At 47.9% G+C, this 21,134-nt stretch overlaps 1 protein-coding gene and 1 long non-coding RNA gene across 5 annotated transcripts in view; one reads left to right on the top strand and one right to left on the bottom strand.

Moving 5' to 3' along the window:
* The window catches only part of LOC137543683 (interferon-induced very large GTPase 1-like), an 87,011-nt gene that overhangs the window by 11,283 nt on the left and 54,594 nt on the right, over positions 1-21,134 (bottom strand). For all 4 annotated transcript variants that reach the window (XM_068264808.1, XM_068264807.1, XM_068264806.1 and 1 more), the window contains one exon: positions 11,803-11,907. In XM_068264808.1, coding sequence (XP_068120909.1) covers positions 11,803-11,907 — 105 coding nt within the window. The remainder of the gene's footprint in view (positions 1-11,802; positions 11,908-21,134) is intronic.
* On the top strand, positions 1,443-20,952 carry LOC137543684 (uncharacterized). Its single transcript, XR_011025566.1, has 2 exons — positions 1,443-1,719; positions 20,783-20,952. It is a non-coding gene; the product is annotated as an uncharacterized lncRNA (long non-coding RNA).

The following is a 21,134-nucleotide window of genomic DNA, read 5'->3' on the forward strand; positions in this document are numbered from 1 at the left end:
CCCTCTATAGTGCTCCGAAAATGCGTTCCCTAAGTTGACGGGTGGTACAACCAACATATTGGGTGTGGCACAGTGAGCATGATATCAAATAGACCACATATTGAGTATGGCAATTAATGTACTGTTTCATCATAAAAGTCTTGTGGTTATGAAAAGAAACCAGCTTTTATATTTTTCAATAAAATTGGGACTACATTCTACATAGGATTTTGTGCGGAACTTCCTTCCTTTCTTGCTGTCTTATATCAAAGCGCAACAACCCCTATGCACTCTTATCAATGATGCGCTATAACCAGGCCTGGCAGCCTTTCAAGAATATACAAGTGTGTTAAAGAGCAAAACAAAAGTTGATATGCATACACATAAAGCCTAAGTTCACATAAAAATTGGCAAAATGTCCCGTCAAGATATTTAGTTATCCCATATACATGGTACAGGGCTTGATAAGATAAACAGTGGTGGAGGAAAGAAAGAAAACTGGAACTGTTTATCTAAATATATTGACGGGACATTTTGCCAATTTTTATGTGAACTTAGGCTTTATGTGTATGCATATCAACTTTTGTTTTGCGCTTCAACACACTTGTATATTTACTGACTTAATGTCATTTTAAAGGGGCACTTTAACAAAAATTGTTTTTCTGGCATAACCCTATTAGCATGTACCTAAATTGGGAGCATCAAAAACCAAGCAGCTTTTGCTTTTTTAAATGTTTGAAAAGGTTATACAGAACTCGTGCAGAGATCCTGCCTATCTGACCTTCCTCTGCTGACTGGGGCTGCTCCATAGCAGCTCTCTTTCTGCTGAAGCTGACTCTGGAATGTTGAAGATGTTAGATAAACAAATAAGGTAAATGGCTTTACAGTCCCGTTTAAACTCACTCAGCTACTTCTGTTTGCAGTGCTATGAATTTCCCCAGCACACAGCCTGCATGACCCTACACCAGAGAGAGAGAGAGAGAGGAGAAATCAGCTGTTAAACTCAGCCTGACTTAGCAGAGGGGGATGACACGTCGCTTAGCTCCAAGATGCGTTGGAAAGGATATCTGCATCTGCTCTGTATAACCTGTCAAGGACACATTTAAAAAAATAAACTGCTTGGCATCTGAAGCCCCTAATGTTAGGTACATGATAACAGGGTTATGGCAAACACCTGATTTTCACCATTGCTTTATACCATTGGTGGTGCCAGCCTCGTGGACTACTTGCTATTTGGCCCCAAGGTACTGTGAGCCTGGGCTTGGGCATACAGAAGTCTTGCTACATGGGTGCTTCTCCATTCCTGTGATGACTACACTGAAATGTACCAAGGAGTGATTGCACCATGGAAGACAAATCTACTGGAAGTGTTACCTTTTCTTATACTTCTGAACAGGCTGAAAGAATCTTTGCCATCTCTGATGGAGGTGCTACTTTTCTGCAGGGACCTGATGTTAAAACAGTAAATTGAGAGCTGGAGGACTTAAGTAAGACATGGCTGGACTTAGACCTCCATGCGAAGGAACTGCCTGTCGTTGATGTTAAAATCATAACTACAGATGAACAACTTAAGAACCTTGTAATGACAGAGGAATACCAGATCTACCAATGCACAAAGGAAGACGGACTCCAGCACTCTCCATACATTTCTTCTTTATTTTACCACAGTTTTCAGGTACAAAAAGTGCCCCCTGTCTACAGCTGTTTGCGTGTACGCACACCTCCTCCACCTATATACAGGTATGTGCTCCCACCCACTCACAACTCAGAGGGAGGAGGGACAGGAAAAAGAAAATGGGGGAGGGAAAGACAGCAGTAATAAAAATACCAGATCTACGTTGACAACTTAAACAAAAAAATTTAAAGTATAGAAAAATCGGAGAGGACATTAAATGGTTGAAATATCATAGGGACTTCTTGGATTATTTGACTGGGTATGTTTATACTTGGCAGGGACCTTTAGTCCATACTAGGAGCAAGCGACAAGGTAAACCTCTGTGACCTAGGACTAGGGGCTCTCATCCTATGACCTCTGAGGCAAACTCTTCATCCAGTGAAATCGTAATTTTGCTAATTACGATCATCACTGCCTGTAAGAGAAAGCATGTTATAGTTATCGTCAGATCTATGTCTATCACCACAAAAAGGGGAAGTTCTGAAAAAATGTTTAAGCTTGATGTTTCTAACAAAACTATAAAGTTCCTGATCAATCAGAAAAAAATCCGGAGCATTTGATGGACTAAAAGAAAGTCCATAATTGAGAATGAGAACCTGTTCCTCAATTTCAGAAAGAGAGTAGTGTAATGGCAGCTGCGGCAAGCTGCAGCTGCCTCCACGGAGGTGACCTGGGGGACGTCAGCTGTGCCGAACGCTTCTGCCGCCGCAGCCATCTCTGTGCCCCTGTCCGTCTTCTCGGCGTGTAGGACGCAGAGGACGGGGCTTTCTGCTGCACACAGGGTCGCTGTCTTGCGTGGGCGCGCGCACAGACAGGACCTTTATTCAGGGAGGAGAGGCGTCAGCTGACTGGCTGGTCGACTGACGTCAGAGGAGTCCCACGGCGCCCAGGATTGGCTGATCCTGGAGGGGTGTGCCAGTGGGGTCTCCTCTGCTTCATAAGCCTCCGGGCTTCAGTGTAAGATTGTCTGTTGTCGTGAATACTTGCGTGTTAGCGTGCAGACCTTAGGCTAGTTCCCTGGTGTTGATGCTAAGGATTTCACACCTAGCCTAGGATATTGCTGATTTGCTATTGTTGATTATAGACTAGTTCCCGGGTGTTGATGCCACGGATTTCACACCCAGACTAGGACATTCCTACTGTATTTGATCTCCTGTGTATGACTATTAGCTATTTCCTCTGACTCTGATCCTGCCTCCTGATCCTGTACTTTTGCCTATCTGCCTACCTGTTGCTGAACCTCTGCCTGATTACCGTTTACTCTCTTGTCTCACGATTCTGTACCGATACGTACCTTCCTGTTGCTGAACCTCTGCCTGATTACCGTTTACTCTCTTGTCTCACGATTCTGTACCGATACGTACCTCTCTGTTGCCGACCCTTGCTTGCCTGATCATTCCACTCGCCAGTGGGCCCTCGCCACTGGTGAGGTGTTTACTGCGCCAGCTACGCTGGCCAGGCAACTCTGCTAGGCTATAGTTCAGCCTTTATTACCTGCTCTCTAGGTATCTGTAATTTTAGTATTACCGTATTTAGTAGGCTGCAGTATAATCTAAATCACCCGCTCCTCGGGAAATTCAGCCTCTTCAGTATTGTTTCTCCAGCTTTCTGGAGCTTGTACGCTAGTGCACGCTTCGTGTACTGATAGTACCTCACCAGCCCCTCTGGTGAGGTTTCTTCAAACTATTAAAGTTACGGTTGCACCCAAACACTTACACGTTATTAGGTGTCCAGAGATTAGCCATACTTGTATTATTGGTGATTCTGCAGATCACTAATAATCAGGTATACGTCTGTATTGTTGGTGATACTGCAGATCATCAATAATCAGATACTCTCTGTGTGCTGACACCAACCGTTACAGAACAACAGACCAGTAAAGTATTATGGAGGCACTCTGTCAACGGGTCGACGTGTTAACTGCCACCGTTAATGAACTCCTTAAAAAGGTGAACGCTCAACAGACTCAGATTGACCAACTAGCTGAGTCAGTTAACCGTTTATTGGACCCTAATACCCGAGTGTCTCCCCCTTCAGTGATCGAGCCGAGGGTACCCCCACCTGAAAAATTCTCGGGGCATCGCTCAGATTTTAGTAATTTCAAGCATAGATGCTTGTCATATTTTGAATTACGACCCGTTTCTTCCGGCACGGAAGTTCAACGGGTCACATTTATTAAAAATTTGTTGTCAGGAGATTCCCAATCCTGGGCATACAGTCTCCCTATAGGGCATGAGGCCTTGGTCTCAGTGGAGGAGTTCTTTAAGGCCATGGCCGTAATTTACAACGACCCTGATTTGGCAGTGACTTCTGAGAGGAAGTTAAAAACCCTCAGGCAGGGTCATAGTTCCATAGAGGTTTATGCCGCTCAATTCAGGAGATGGGCAGTATCAGCCAGGTGGGGGCAATATGCGCTCTTAGACTGTTTTTTGGCAGGGTTGTCCGACACTGTGTCTAATCTGATGTTGGGTCACCCAGAACCCACGACTCTGGATGAGGCCATTTCCTTGGCCATCAAAATTGATAGGCGACTTCGCTATCAAAAACAGACTCGGCTAGATCCCCAGGAAGGTTTGCTGCTGGTGCCTGTGCAGCCCTTATGCCTTCCTCTCCACACACTGATGAGCCGATACAGATCGGACATGCCAGACTCTCAGAGGCCGAGAGACACCGAAGGCATGTTGAGAAACTATGTCTATATTGCGCTGACAAAGGGCATATGATTTCCGGCTGTCCCAATAAGACGGAACTCTATCGCTTGGGAGTAGCTGGAAGTACTTCTTTAGGCAATCCAGAGTCACCTCTGGGTCGCAATCTGGAGAGACCTAAGGGCTCGGCTTCCCCGACAGAGTCAGGGGTGGCGAATTTAGACTCTCCACAGGAAACTGATGTGATGTACCGCACTCTGGTGGTAGGTAGTACCACAGTGGATTGTTCAGCCGTCCCTTTAGCGGAGGACAGAGTTCTTTTGCCCTGTGTTATCATTTGGCAAGACCGAGTCCTGGAGACACAGGCATTTTTGGACTCAGGCTCGGTCGCCAATTTTATGAATTATGATTTTGCTCTCCAGCTTGGGCTCCCTCTCCAGCCCTTAGGTCAGGAGATAATAATTACCGCAGTAGATAGCTCACCATTACAGGACAGACAATCTCCTTTACAGACCCCAATTCTATCGTGTCAGATTGGGGCCCTCCACAAGGAGAACATTCAGTTCTTTGTGATCAAGATGATCACCACCTCAGTACTTTTGGGGATGCCGTGGCTCGAGAAGCACTCTCATCGTTTGGACTTCCGGGCAATTATTGAGTTGGTCCCCTTATTGCCAGGATCATTGTTTAGCCAAGGTCACACTTGCTACCACCAAAGTTCAGGTTGAGGGTTTACCCAGTCCGTATTCTGATTTTGCGGATGTATTTTGCCCCCGGGCAGCTGACAAGCTGCCACCACATCGAAGCTTTGATTGCCCCATAGATTTGAGATCGGGTTGCATGCCTCCTAGGGGTCATTTATATAATTTGTCAGGCCCAGAGAAACTGGCTATGAAGGAGTATATTGCAGATAATTTGGCAAAGGGCTTTATCAGACCATCCAAGTCCCCGGCCGGGGTGGGTTTCTTTTTCGTTAAAAAGAAAGACGGTGGTCTCAGACCCTGTATTGATTATAGGGGTTTGAATAAAATTACAGTAAAAATCCGCTATCCTTTGCCCCTTATTGACGATTTATTTTCTCAGGTTACGGAAGCGGGTGTGTTCACCAAACTTGATCTTCGGGAGGCTTACAACTTGATACGTATAAGAGAAGGTGACGAATGGAAGACGGCATTTAACACGCCCGACGGGCATTACGAATATCTAGCGATGCCCTTCGGGTTGTGCAATGCCCCAGCCGTCTTCCAGGAACTGATTAATGAGGTTTTCAGGGAGGTGTTAGGACAATTCGTCTTAGTTTACTTGGACGACATCCTCATTTTTCCCCGAACCTTGTCTGAACACAGGGACCATGTAAAATTTGTCCTAAACAAACTACGTCAAAATTCCCTATTTGCCAAGATTGAGAAGTGTCTCTTTGAGGTTTCCCGAGTTCCCTTTCTTGGTTATATTATCTCCACTGAAGGTTTAGAGATGGACCCCGATAAGCTATCTGCTGTTTTGGAGTGGCCTCGTCCTGTCGGCTTGAAGGCACTCCAACGGTTCTTGGGCTTTGCCAATTACTATAGATGGCTCATCAAGGGGTTTTCTTCCATAGTGGCGCCTCTCACGGATCTGACCAAGAAGGGGATGGACACCCACAACTGGTCATTAGAGGCACTGACCGCATTTGCCTCACTTAAACAGTTGTTTTGTTCTGCTCCCATCTTGAAGCATGTTGATGTGTCCCTCCCTTTTGTGGTAGAGGTGGATGCTTCAGAGATTGGGGTGGGGGCCATACTGTCCCAACATTCCGGGTTACAGGGCAAGTTGCATCCATGTGCATACTTTTCTAGGAAGTTCTCCCCAGAGGAAAGAAACTATGATATAGCGAATCGGGAGTTATTGGCTATTAAACTTGCATTTGAGGAGTGGCGCCACTGGCTTGAGGGGGCTCAGCACACTGTCACAGTTTTTACAGATCATAAAAACTTGTAATATATTGAAAGTGCTAAGCGGCTCACACCAGGCCCGGTGGTCCCTCTTTTTTACTCGCTTTGATTTTATTATTACGTTTGCGTAATAATGCGCTTTGAGTCCTATGGGAGAAAAGCGCTTTACAAATGTTATTGTATTGTATTATTATTGTACATTTAGACCAGGCAGCAAGAATATTAAAGCAGATGCTCTCTCGAGATGCTTTGAGCCAGAATCTGTGCAATCTTTTACCCCTGTGGGCATCCTCCCAGAAAGTCTAGTTGCTGCTGCTATGGGACTACAGGGTTATCAAGTTCCCAACACAGGGGTCCCCTTAATGCATGGTAAAGAACAGGTGGTGGATTGGAAAGTTATTCCGGCAGACAGAGTTTGAGCTCTCCCAATCAGGTCCAGGAGGTTGAGGTCCTTCTCGCAGGGATGTTCCCCCCCTCCCACCCTATGATGGTTAAGGTAAATGGAAAAGGAGCAACTCAGGAAGTGTGTCCGGAGTCCACGCCTAGAGGACTGGGTACTGTAATGGCAGCTGCGGCGAGCAGCGCCGCCGCTGCAGCTGCCTCCACGGAGGTGACCTGGGGGACGTCAGCTGCGGTGAACGCTTCCGCCGCAGCCATCTCTGTGCCCCTGCCCATCTTCTCGGCGTGTAGGACGTCGAGGACGGGGTTTTCTGCTGCACAAGGGGTCACTGTCTTGCGCGGGCGCGCACAGACAGGACCTTTATTTGGGGAGGAGAGGCGTCAGCTGACCGGCTGGTCGGCTGACGTCAGAGGAGTCCCACGGCGCCCAGGATTGGCTGATCCTGGAGGGGTGTGCCAGTGGGGTCTCCTCTGCTTCATAAGCCTCCGGGCTTCAGTGTAAGATTGTCTGTTGTCATGAATACTTGCGTGTTAGCGTGCAGACCTTAGGCTAGTTCCCTGGTGTTGATGCTAAGGATTTCACACCTAGTCTAGGATATTGCTGATTTGCTATTGTTGATTATAGACTAGTTCCCGGGTGTTCATGCCACGGATTTCACACCCAGACTAGGACATTACTACTGTATTTGATCTCCTGTGTATGACTATTAGCTATTTCCTCTGACTCTGATCCTGCCTCCTGATCCTGTACTTTTGCCTATCTGCCTACCTGTTGCTGAACCTCTGCCTAATTACCGTTTACTCTCTTGTCTCACAATTCTGTACCGATACGTACCTCTCTGTTGCCGACCCTTGCTTGCCTGACCATTCCACTTGCCAGTGGGCCCTCGCCACTGGTGAGGTGTTTACTGCTCCAGCTCCGCTGGCCAAGCAACTCTGCTAGGCTATAGTTCAGCCTTTATTACCTGCTCTCTAGGTATCTGTCATTTTAGTATTACCGTATTTAGTAGGCTGCAGTATAATCTGAATTACCCCGCTCCTCGGGAGATTCAGCCTCTTCAGTATTGTTTCTCCAGCTTTCTGGAGCTTGTACGCTAGTGCACGCTTCGTGTACTGATAGTACCTCACCAGCCCCTCTGGTGAGGTTTCTTCAAACTATTAAAGTTACGGTTGCACGCAAACACTTACACGTTATTAGGTGTCCAGAGATTAGCCATACTTGTATTATTGGTGATTCTGCAGATCACTAATAATCAGGTATATATCTGTATTGTTGGTGATACTGCAGATCATCAATAATCAGATACTCTCTGTGTGCTGACACCAACCGTTACAAGTAGCTAGAGATGTTTACTACTAGCAATGGGCCTTCCCTTCTTTCCATTGCCTCAAAGTCACTGGTATTCTTGTGTTGACTCCATTGATATCACTCTCCACCTCTACATTTTCTCCTCCTCAAACACCCAGTGAGGTTACCCGGGATGAGGGGGAAAAAAAAATCACTGGATGAAGAGTTTGCCTCAGAGGTCATAGGACGAGAGCACCTAGTCCTAGGTCGCAGATGTTTATCTTGTCGCTTGCTCCTAGTATGGACTAAAAGTCACTGCCAAGTATAAATATGGGGGCTTTGCTATTAACCGCTAAATTTGGCACACAATTTCATGAAATTGCGTGAAAATTACACAAAAAAAATATGCAAAATTATGAAATACTACTATTACATATGAAATCAATTACAAATTTCCCCAAAATTTCGCATTACGATTACGATGCATAAATGCGAATTTTGATGCAAAATTTTGCATATGCAAATGCAAAATTTTGCATATGCATATGCAAAATTTCAGCCCACCACTGCTTGCAGGTACTGGCCTACAGATTAAGAGTAGTTTTTTGTCTCCCAGTCACCCTGTGATTGATGTATTTATTGACAGGGTGACAGAGGAGATGCAATCAATTGAGTCTTAGTATGACTTGTGTAAAATTGATTATAATCTGACTAAAGAGGAATATCTTGCTTTGACTTATTTGCAACAGAGGACTGAACTTACTATACACCCCACTTACAAGGGGGAGCGGTCGTTGTATTGGACACTCACTACTATGAGCAAGAAATGTCACAATTGGCACAAGGGAAGGTTTATTCTTTGGTTGTTGAGGTTGCAATGACTAGGGTTAAATCTCAGATTAAAAGCATTTTGGATAAAGCGAAGCTTAACAAACTTCTTAATGATGATTCATATGATTTTCTCCAAAGGGATATGCCAAGGACTCCTACCTTTTACACCATCCCTAAGATCCACAAGGGCCCACACCAGCCACTGGGGCAACCCATTGTGGCCAGCGTGGGTTTGGTTTTTTGTGCCATTGGCACAATGGGCCTGATTCACAAAGCGGTGCAAACACTTTGCATGCCTGTGAAAAGCCCTTTATCACGCCTAAACTTAGTTTAGGCGTGATCTGAAGTAACTCGTGCGAAGCTCCCGCGCGCAAAGTTTTGCACGCGCAATCGCCCTCTGGGACTTTGCGCGCGCTAAAACTTTGCGCACGGGAGCTTTGCGCGAGTTACGGCACAAAGCGGTGATAACTTTGCTAGTGCAAAGGTTATCGTGCCTAAAGTCATTTAGGCGTGATAACTGAGTTATCACCGCTTTGTGAATCAGGCCCAATATGTGGATCGTATTTTACAACCCATTGTGACTTCTTCAGATTCTTACATCAGGGATACTGGCATGTTCCTTGATAGGCTATATTCATTGGGTGAGCTTGATGATGGGATATTAGTTACCCTTGATGTTGAAAGCCTCTACACCTCCATCCCACACGATGGGTGTGTAGAGGCTGCCGAATGGTATTCGATGCAGAGCTCAGATATGTGTAACGCACAACGTGCCTTTGTCATTGTACTCTTGAAAGTCATACTGAGATGTAATTATTTCTCGTTTCATGGATCATTTTATATGCCGCAGTGAGGGATGGTGATGGGGTCAAATGTGGCCCTGTTCTATGCTGGGCTTTTCATGGGTCAGTATGAGGAGGCTTTGGTCTACACCAACCAGCTTTTCCACCAGCATGCTAAATGATGGTGGAAATACATTGACAACATTTTTTGTGTGTAGGTGGGGCCACATTTGTTTTGTCCCTTCATTTAAAATGTTCCACTATTAGGCTTACTGTACACGGCAGTGAGAAGGAGGCTGTGTTTTGGACACCCGGGTCATGATCCAGTCAGGTAAAATTTTGACTTTCTTGTATGTTAAACCTAGTGAAAGAAAATTACTCCTTCACTACAATAGTTTTCCTCCACCAGCTGTTAAAGGGACTCCGAGAAGTGTCCAAATGTAAAAGAATACACTTACCTGGGGCTTCTTCCAGCTCCGGGTAGGTGGCGAGGTCCAGCGGCGTCCTCCTGGCTCGTCTACTTCAGCCCGGCATGATGACAGCCGGCGTGATGACGCGAAGCGGCTGGCGTGATGATGATGTGCATCATTAATCAGGAAGAGCCGGCCGACACCGGGCCCGGGTGTCGCCGGGTGATGCTGAAAACGGGGGCCCGGTGGAGGCTGAAGGAGACGAGCCAGGAGGACGCCGCAGGACCTTGACTCCTACCCTGAGCTGGAAGAAGCCCCAGGTAAGTGTATTCTTTTACATTTGGGCACTCCTCGGAGTCCCTTTAAAGATGCCATTCCCTTAAGTCAAATGACTCGTAAAGCTAGAATAGATTCAGACACAACTGCCTTAGAGACATAACCGGAAATGTTAGGAAGTAAGTTTAGGGAGAGAGGGATTCAGCTCCCCTCGCCCCATACCCCCAATTTTTTAATTCACCAGGCTTCTCTACGTAAAAGCTCTTCTTATGACTCAATCTCCCATGCCAGTTATGCGGTAAACAATCTATAACTTGTACCTTGACATACAGCTTTCCTATTTCCCTACTGTCACTGTATAAAGTTTGAGAACCCTGCCATTAACAGTGTAAGAATGGCTGCAGTACGTTTTCCCAGTGAGCTTTACTTTGGCTCGACCCACTTTTTGTAACCATGATACACAGTCCCTCAATGACCAAGTTTGTGAGCTTTCGGGTTTCTGGCATCAAAAATGTGTGAATGTTTGAGGCTTCACTCCTTTAGTGAATTTAAACCTCAGTCCCCCAATGACCGACTGTAGCAGGTTTTGAGGCCTCTGCCATTAACAATGTAAGAATGGCAGCAGTTTAACAATTCCCCTTGAAAATCAATAGGTGAGTTTTAGGCTCCACCCACTGTCCTTAATATTAATTCCAGCCATTCAGTGACCAAGTGTGTCAGGTTTGAAAACCCTGCCACTAACTGTGTAAGAATGACTGCGGTTTACATTTTCCCATTGAAAATAATTTGCTGAATTTTTTTTATGCTCCACCCACTTTCCCTGATCTTTTTGCCTCAGTCACTAAGTGACATGTTGTGCCAAGTTTGGGGACTCTGGCTTTGTTGCTTTGAGAATGGCAGCTTTTCACATTTTTGTCCATTGACATAAATGAGTGAAATCTGATTGGCTATTTGTGGTCCACTGTTGTGTGCAGGGGGGCCGTAACACCCACAGAACATATCATCCCACGTAGTAAGGAATCTGTATACCAAGTTTTGTTAAAAGCGGGCAAGGTGTTTTCGAGCGATGGCAGCACACACACACACACATCCAATTTTATATAAATAGATAATGAAAAGTGAGTTACACACACACGCACACGTACACACACACGCGCACGTACACACACACGCACACGTACACACACACGCACGCATGCACACACACACACACACACCACACATACACACGCACGCATGCACACACACACACACACACACACACACACCACATACACACACACACACACACACACACACCACACACACACCACATACACACACACACACTGCACACACACACACACACACACACACACCACATACACACACACACACACACACACCACATACACACACACCACATACACACACACCACATACACACACACACACACACACACACACACACACACACACACACACACACACACACACACACACACACACACACACACACACCACATACACACACACACACACACACACACACACACACACACACACATTTAATTTTATATAAATAGATATTAATAATGAGTTACCAGAAGTGTTTTTTTTAGTTACTGGCAGTGAAGTAGTGATGTCAGTATGCTCCCCTTCAGCAGAAGTGACTGGGTCGGTGCTCTCAACAGCAGAAGGTGTCACACCTGAAACAAGAAAATGGTGGAACTTTAATGCTTTGCTCTGTAGGCATTTAAAAAAGACTTCCATTCAGACCAGATTTTTCCACTTCTGATGGAGAGGTAACAGATTCAGCCCTCATTTGTGTCGCTGGTAATGTCTGTAACCTGTCTAAGTAACTCTCCCAAGCCTATTGCATTTCTGAACCAGAGGACACTTAGCAAGTCACCTCAGCTTTTTTTCCTGTCTCCTATTCATGTTTTCATGGTTTCTCATTTTTTAAAACTCAACAGAAGTAAAACAAAACTATATAAATGAGATGGTTTGCACAATTTTCAGTGTAGGTTTGATCTCTTAGCGCAGGTAAGCTTCCTCCCTTTTGTGGGTGCTTTGCAGGTAAAGGGTTTACAAATCTGAAAATACCTTCCACAGAAGGACATTGTTGTATAAATAATGAGGATCACTACTAGCCGCAAACTACATTTGTTCATCACAATATCCTCACTATCCTTTAACTTGACTGTAGTCCACTAAGCTGCTGTAGAATTGGCATTTGGAATGGAGTGTGAGTCCTTCCCACATAGGAGGAAGGGGAAATATGGCCTTCTCTGAACTCCAAACAGCCATGTGTATCCATTTTTTAACCTCCCTAGCAGTAATGACGAGTGTGACTCATCCAGCAAAAAAATGCTGAAAGCGGTAAGGATGAGCTACATTCGTCCTTGCAGCCAGGGAGATTTATAGCTTATCTGTTCTGCTGGCTCCACTTTTTTTTACTTAGAAGGTTTTCCCTAAGACTGCTGGATGCTTGTCAGCACACTGTGGGCAGCGATCTACGCTACCCACATGCACCAACAGGCATTCAGCTGTCCTGGGAAAGCCCTTATGTGATTAGGAGCCGGCGGAGCAGATCATCTTGAGTTCCGGCATTCCCTCTCCCTTCTTCCCCATCTGTACAGCAATTCCCCCCCCCCCCCCTGCCTGGGAATTGATCCTCCTTCTCCACTCCCCCCAGTCTGTATTGATAGCCCTCCCTTATGTATAGAGATCCCTGGCACTTGGTCCTCCGCTCTAGTGTTGGGCGAACATCTAGATGTTCGGGCCGAACAGGCCGAACATGGCCGCGATGTTCGGGTGTTCGACCCGAACTCCGAACATAATGGAAGTCAATGGGGACCCGAACTTTTGTGCTTTGTAAAGCCTCCTTACATGCTACATACCCCAAATTTACAGGGTATGTGCACCTTGGGAGTGGGTACAAGAGGAAAAAAAATTTAGCAAAAAGAGCTTATAGTTTTTGAGAAAATTGATTGTAAAGTTTCAAAGGAAAAATTGTCTTTTAAATGCTGAAAATGTCATGTTTCTTTGCACAGGTAACATGGTTTTTACCGCCAGGCAGTCATAAATGTAATAAAGATAAGAGGTTCAATAAACAGGGACCGGTAACGCTAACCCAGCAGCAGCAGCAGCACACGTGATGGAACAGGAGGAGGCGCAGGAGGAGAAGGCCACGCTTTTTGAGACACAACAACCCAGGCCTTGCATGAGGACAAGAAGCGTGCGGATAGCATGCTTTTTACCGCCATGCAGTCATAAATGTAATAAAGATAAGAGGTTCAATAAACAGGGACCGGTAACGCTAACCCAGCAGCAGCAGCAGCACACGTGATGGAACAGGAGGAGGCGCAGGAGGAGAAGGCCACGCTTTTTGAGACACAACAACCCAGGCCTTGCATGAGGACAAGAAGCGTGCGGATATAGCAGCAATGCTTTTTGCCGCCATGCAGTCATAAATGTAATAAAGAGAAGAGGTTCCATAAACAGGGACCGGTAACGCTAACCCAGCAGCAGCACAGAGCACACGTGATGGAACAGGAGGAGGCGCAGGAGGAGAAGGCCACGCTTTGAGACACAACAACCCAGGCCTTGCATGAGGACAAAAAGCGTGCGGATATAGCAATGCTTTTTGCCGCCATGCAGTCATAAATGTAATACAGATAAGAGGTTCAATAAACAGAGACTGGAAACGCTAACCCAGCAGCAGCACACATGATGGAACAGGAGGAGGCGCAGGAGGAGAAGGCCACGCTTTTTGAGACGCAACCCAGGCCTTGCATGAGGACAAAAAGCGTGCGGATATAGCAATGCTTTTTGCCGCCATGCAGTCATAAATGTAATACAGATAAGAGGTTCAATAAACAGGGACTGGAAATGCTAACCCAGCAGCAGCAGACGTGATGGAACAGGAGCAGGCGCAGGAGGAGAAGGCCAAGCTTTTTGAGACACAACAACACAGGCCTTGCATGAGGACAAAAAGCGTGCGGATATAGCAATGCTTTTTGCCGCCATGCAGTCATAAGTGTAATACAGATGAGAGGTTCAATAAACAGGGACCGGAAACGCTAAACCATCCCAGATGTTCATTGGTCATGTTACTTGGTTGGGGTCCTGGAGTGTTGCGTAGTCGTTTCCAATCCAGGATTGATTCATTTTAATTTGAGTCAGACGGTCTGCATTTTCTGTGGAGAGGCGGATACGCCGATCTGTGACGATGCCTCCGGCAGCACTGAAACAGCGTTCCGACATAACGCTGGCTGCCGGGCAAGCCAGCACCTCTATTGCGTACATTGCCAGTTCGTGCCAGGTGTCTAGCTTCGATACCCAATAGTTGAAGGGTGCAGATGGATTGTTAGACACAGCTACGTCATCTGACATGTAGTCCTTGACCATCTTCTCCAGGCGATCGGTGTTGGAGGTGGATCTGCACGCTTGCTGTTCAGTGGGCTGCTGCTGCATGGGTGTCAGAAAATTTTCCCACTCCAAGGACACTGCCGATACCATTCCCTTTTGGGTACTAGCTGCGGCTTGCGTTGTTTGCTGCCCTCCTGGTCGTCCTGGGTTTGCGGAAGTCAGTCTGTCTGCGTACAACTGGCTAGAGGAGGGGGAGGATGTCAATCTCCTCTGTAAAGTCTCCACAAGGGCCTGCTGGTATTCTTCCATTTTGACCTGTCTGACTCTTTCTTCAAGCAGTTTTGGAACATTGTGTTTGTACCGTGGATCCAGAAGGGTATAAACCCAGTAATTGGTGTTGTCCAGAATGCGCACAATGCGTGGGTCACGTTCAATGCAGTCTAGCATGAATTGAGCCATGTGTGCCAGAGTCCTACCAGAATCCTCATCATCCTCTTGTGAGCGTTGTGATAGTTGTTGTGATGCATCATAGTCGTCACCTTCCTCCTGGTCTGCTTCTGCTGACCATTCGCGTTGAATTGTGGAAGTCCAACGTGCACCGCTCTGGCCCTCGTCAGTGGTGGCATGAAATTCCTGCTCCAACTCCAGCTGTTCCTCCTCCTCTTCTTCGTCATAGCTGCTGGGGCCAGCGTTCCCTGAGGCGGATGGCCTGATGTTGGTACCATCACGCTGATCGTTTTCTCCTTCAGATTCCCCCAGTTGCATCATGACAGCTGTTTCCTTGATTTTTAACATCGACCTCTTCAGTAAACACAGCAGTGGTATGGTAATGCTGACTGAAGAGTTGTCACTGCTCACAAGCAACGTGGATTGCTCAAAATTTTGGAGGACTTGGCAGAGGTCCAACATGTTGGCCCAATCGGATCCACAGAAGCTTGGCAGCTGGCCGGATGCGCCTCGGTACTGCGCCGTCATGTACTGGACCACTGCACTCTTCTGCTCGCAAAAGCGGGCTAGCATGTGCAGCGTAGAATTCCAGCGCGTAGGGACATCACACAGCAAGCGATGGTGGGGGAGATTGAAGCGCTCCTGCATCTTGACGAGTGCCCCCGAAGCAGTACTGGAAGTTCTACAATGTTTGGCCACTCGACGCACCTTCAACAGAAGATCGGCCACGCCTGGGTATGTCCTCAGGAACCGCTGAACTACTAGGTTCATCACGTGCGCCAGGCAAGGGATGTGTGTCAGCTTAGCCAACCTTAAAGCGCGAATGAGATTACTCCCATTATCACACACAACCATGCCCGGTTTCAGGTCCAGCGGTGCCAGCCACAAATCCGTCTGTTCCTTTATTCCCTTCCAAATTTCCTCCCCTGTGTGCTGCTTATCCCCAAGGCAGATTAGCTTCAGCAACGCTTGCTGACGCATGCCAACAGCTGTGCTGCACTGCTTCCACGATCCTACTGCTGCTGGGTTAGCGTTTCCGGATGAGGTACAGCTTTGAGATGCGTTGGAGGAGAAGGAGTCAGAGAGGTAGGTGCTGCTGTTATCCAGTGGGAGGGACGGCGGTGCAGCTGTTTGTGGCGTGGGCAACACCCGTGCCGTAGCAGGTGAGGAATCGCTGCCAGGCTCCACAAGGTTCATCCAGTGCGTGGTAAGGGAGATGTATCGACCCTGGCCGAACGCACTCGTCCAGGTGTCAGTGGTGAGGTGAACCTTGCAGGCAACGGCATTCTTCAAGCTTCGGGTTATTTTGCTGACCACGTGCTCATGCAACTCAGGCACTGCAGAGCGTGCAAAGTGGTAGCGGCTGGGAACCACGTAACGTGGGATGGCCACTGACATCATGCCCTTGAAGCTGTTTGTCTCCACCAATCGATATGGCAGCATTTCGCAGGCCAGAAGCTTGGCTATGCTGGCTGTTACTGCCACGGCCCGGGGGTCATTTGCTGGCAATTTCCTCTTGCGCTCAAACATCTCCGACACAGACAACTGAACCTTAGCGCTGCACACGGAAGGGCTGTTGGTTGTTGTGTTTGAAGAACACTGGGAGACCTCAAGAGCACTACTCCGGAAAGTGACAGTGTCAGCGTCGTCTGATGTTTGTGAATGTTGTGAACCACGCAATGGCTGGGCTACTGCTGCTGCTGAGGCGGGTCTGGTGAACCCAAGGGAGGCAGTGTTGTTTCTGGTACCCTGTCCTGACGCGTTTGCCCAAAGAGTGGGATGTTTGGATAGCATGTGACGGCTCATGCTGGTGGTGGAGAGGTTGTTAATACTTTTCCCCCTGCTCAGGCGGGTCTTGCACACCTTGCAAATCGCCATGGTAACATCCTCAGTGCAGTCTTCAAAGAAAGCCCAGACTTTGGAGCACCTGCCTCCTTGCTGGCGATTTCTGTTTGCTCCTCTTTTGCCTCTCACTTGAACTTCCACGCTTGTGGTGCCTGAAATTGCGCGCCGCCTACCTTGTGGCACAAGGCGAGCTCGTGCAGCAGTGGGTTCTTCAACAGACTCATCTGTGCTGCTGCTACGACGGCGATGTTCTCGTTCACAAACAAAATCTGGGTCTCTGTCCACATTGTCCATACCCTCCTCTTCCATCTCCTCAAACTCGTCATATGTCATTGTGGGCCGCCGCCGTGGAGTAGAGCTCCCCACAACAACCTCTGCGCAGCACACTCCAACGTCGTCTTCCAGATCTTGTCGGCCGACCTCCTGCAATTGCAACCCCTCCTGCCCAAATTGCTCTGGGATTTGGGTTTCCGAGTCCTCTTCGGACTCGCCTTGTATTTCAGTGCGCGGTGCATTTCCCACAGTTAACGGTTGTGAATCCAGGCACAACATTTCTGGCTGTTCCTCCATTGACCTTTGAAAGGTGGAAGTTTGTTGGGCTGGGAATAGCTCCTGCGAATACCCCATTGTGTCCTGAGGTAATTCATCGGACTGGTTATCTGGCAGTTGTGTGCGTGGTGTCGCTGCCGGTTGTGTCAGCTTTGTGCCCACTGGCTCCTTGTAACTGGCTGAGGACTCGGACCTCGTGCGTGATGTGCTGGTGCTGCTTAACCCACTGCTGGACGCTTGAGAGGTCATCCAAGTAATTATCTGGTCCTGTTCTTTTGGATTTGTGAGGGTTGTTGTCCTGGACAACATGGGCGGTATTGAGTGGGTTTTCTTGGGTGCTCCCCTGTGGCCTGTACGTGAACCGTCAGGGGAAACACCTCTTCCCTTGCCCCTCCCTCTTTCACCGGATTTCTTCCTCATTTCACTTATCCTTACAGTACACGCTGACTGGCAGCAGTACAGTGGCAGTACAGAAATGCTATACAGTACCACTATTCCCAGCAGCGACACAGAGCACAATGCTATACAGTGACGGGTGAGCGGTGTACCACTATTCCCAGCAGCGACACAGAGCACAATGCTATACAGTGGCGGGTGAGCGGTGTACCACTATTCCCAGCAGACACAGAACAGTACACAGAATGCTATATAGTGTGGCTGAACGAGCGGTGTACCACTATTCCCAGCAGACACAGAACAGTACACAGAATGCTATATAGTGTGGCTGAACGAGCGGTGTACTACTGTTCCCAGCAGACACAGAACAGTACACAGAATGCTATATAGTGTGGCTGAACGAGCGGTGTACTACTGTTCCCAGCAGACACAGAACAGTACACAGAATGCTATATAGTGTGGCTGAACGAGCGGTGTACCACTATTCCCAGCAGACACAGAACAGTACACAGAATGCTATATAGTGTGGCTGAACGAGCGGTGTACCACTATTCCCAGCAGACACAGAACAGTACACAGAATGCTATATAGTGTGGCTGAACGAGCGGTGTACTACTGTTCCCAGCAGACACAGAACAGTACACAGAATGCTATATAGTGTGGCTGAACGAGCGGTGTACTACTGTTCCCAGCAGACACAGAACAGTACACAGAATGCTATATAGTGTGGCTGAACGAGCGGTGTACCACTATTCCCAGCAGACACAGAACAGTACACAGAATCCTATATAGTGTGGCTGAACGAGCGGTGTACTACTGTTCCCAGCAGACACAGAACAGTACACAGAATGCTATATAGTGTGGCTGAACGAGCGGTGTACTACTGTTCCCAGCAGACACAGAACAGTACACAGAATGCTATATAGTGTGGCTGAACGAGCGGTGTACCACTATTCCCAGCAGACACAGAACAGTACACAGAATGCTATATAGTGTGGCTGAACGAGCGTTGTACCACTATTCCCAGCAGACACAGAACAGTACACAGAATGCTATATAGTGTGGCTGAACGAGCGGTGTACTACTGTTCCCAGCAGACACAGAACAGTACACAGAATGCTATATAGTGTGGCTGAACGAGCGGTGTACTACTGTTCCCAGCAGACACAGAACAGTACACAGAATGCTATATAGTGTGGCTGAACGAGCGGTGTACTACTGTTCCCAGCAGACACAGAACAGTACACAGAATGCTATATAGTGTGGCTGAACGATCGGTGTACCACTATTCCCAGCAGACACAGAACAGTACACAGAATGCTATATAGTGTGGCTGAACGAGCGGTGTACTACTGTTCCCAGCAGACACAGAACAGTACACAGAATGCTATATAGTGTGGCTGAACGAGCGGTGTACCACTATTCCCAGCAGACACAGAACAGTACACAGAATGCTATATAGTGTGGCTGAACGAGCGGTGTACTACTGTTCCCAGCTGCGACACACAATGACTGGGGGGGACCCTGGCTAGCGTGGCTGGAGCGCGAACTACCCTGCCTGCCTACCCAAAGCTAAACCCACAGACAAATGGCGGAGATATGACGTGGTTCGGGTATTTATTTACCCGAACCACGTGACCGTTCGGCCAATCAGAGCGCGTTCGGGTCCGAACCACGTGACCCGTTCGGCCAATCACAGCGCTAGCCGAACGTTCGGGGAACGTTCGGCCATGCGCTCTTAGTTCGGCCATGTGGCCGAACGGTTTGGCCGAGCACCGTCAGGTGTTCGGCCGAACTCGAACATCACCCGAACAGGGTGATGTTCTGCAGAACCCGAACAGTGGCGAACACTGTTCGCCCAACACTACTCCGCTCTCCCCCCCCTTCACACTGTGTAGTGATCCATTACCCCGCTCTGTAAATACTTATGGATTCTCTTGAGCCTCTCTGTCCCACGATCCCACCCCATCTCTTGCCACTGCAGCACCAGTCTTCTCTGTTTGGGACACAGTGACACGGCTTGGTGACGTCATCAAGCCGAATCACTGTGTCCCAGCGGGGGACAAAGCGCCAGGGATCGCTATACATAAGGAAGGGTTATCACTATAGATTGGGGGAGAAGGAGGATCAATTCCCAGGCAGGGGGGTGAGGGAAGGGGAAGGAATCGCTGTACAGATGGTAAAGAAGGGAGGGAGGGTAAGGGAGAGAGGCTACACACATGAGGAAAGAGGAAGGGAGGGCTTTTCACTGCAGAAAGGGGGTGGGGGAGGGAGGGAGAATACAGCTGCAGCATCTCTGCTTTCTCCCCATCACACAAGGGCTTTCCTCAGGGCCGGTTCTAGTTCCAGGGGTCCTGGGGCAAAAGTAACCTGGGCCCCCCTCCCCACCTCCCCCCCCCCTTCCCCCCAGTGACAGCCTGATTCCCCATGCCGACACTACCTCCGGCCAGATCTACCCTCTAGCTCACTTCTCCTGACCCCCCAACACACACACATGCACTTCCCCCACCCCCCAGTGTAGCAAAGGCAGTGGGAGATACACACACTCACCTCCTGAAAGATGCAGCTGCTGTCTGTCTCCCCTGTACTTACTCTGTCCCTCACTTCCTGCTTCTCCATTTGAAGACAGACAGGAGCTGCATCGCTTGGATCGTTCAGAAGGTGAGTGTATGTCTCACTGCCTTTGCTGTGCTGCGGGGGGACAGTGCGCAGGGGGGAAGAAAGTGAGGGGGAAGTCTGGTCGGCAGCCACAATGGGGGGAGTGCGTGGGGGTATCTCGCCAGCAGCCATCTGAGGTGCAGAAGGACACGTGTGGGCCCCTATAGATGCGGGGGCCCTAGAGCAATTGCCCCCTTTGCCTCTATGGAAGCGCCGACACTGGCTTCCCCAGTGTACTAAACCTTTGCTTGACATATTTTGGTAAGTTACAGGAAAAAAAGGTTATGAAAATTAATTGGACCACTTTTTGCACAGAAATCCAGGGGAAATTGGACGCCACTGAGATTACTAAAAGAAGAAGCGGGTTAATCACCCACACTCTCATTTATCAACCAGAAAACAGAATACTTTTAAAATTAAGTGATCTGATAAGCTAATCAATGAAAAAAACAACAACAAGAGAAATAAACAAACAGCTAATGGAATATGTTTATAATGACTGATACGGAAGTCTGCATCCTTCACCACATGATGAAACTTGTTTGAGTGGTCAGAAGACACTGAGGTAAGAGGAAAGATGTTTGGCTGGTGAGAACATTAACCAATGTTTCCTTCAGTAGTAAAGTATGGCTCAGAGGACCCTTTACCAGATTATTAAGTCAATTTT

Source organism: Hyperolius riggenbachi, unplaced genomic scaffold (genome assembly GCF_040937935.1).
Source record: "Hyperolius riggenbachi isolate aHypRig1 unplaced genomic scaffold, aHypRig1.pri scaffold_165, whole genome shotgun sequence".
In the NCBI taxonomy this organism is placed as follows: domain Eukaryota; kingdom Metazoa; phylum Chordata; class Amphibia; order Anura; family Hyperoliidae; genus Hyperolius; species Hyperolius riggenbachi.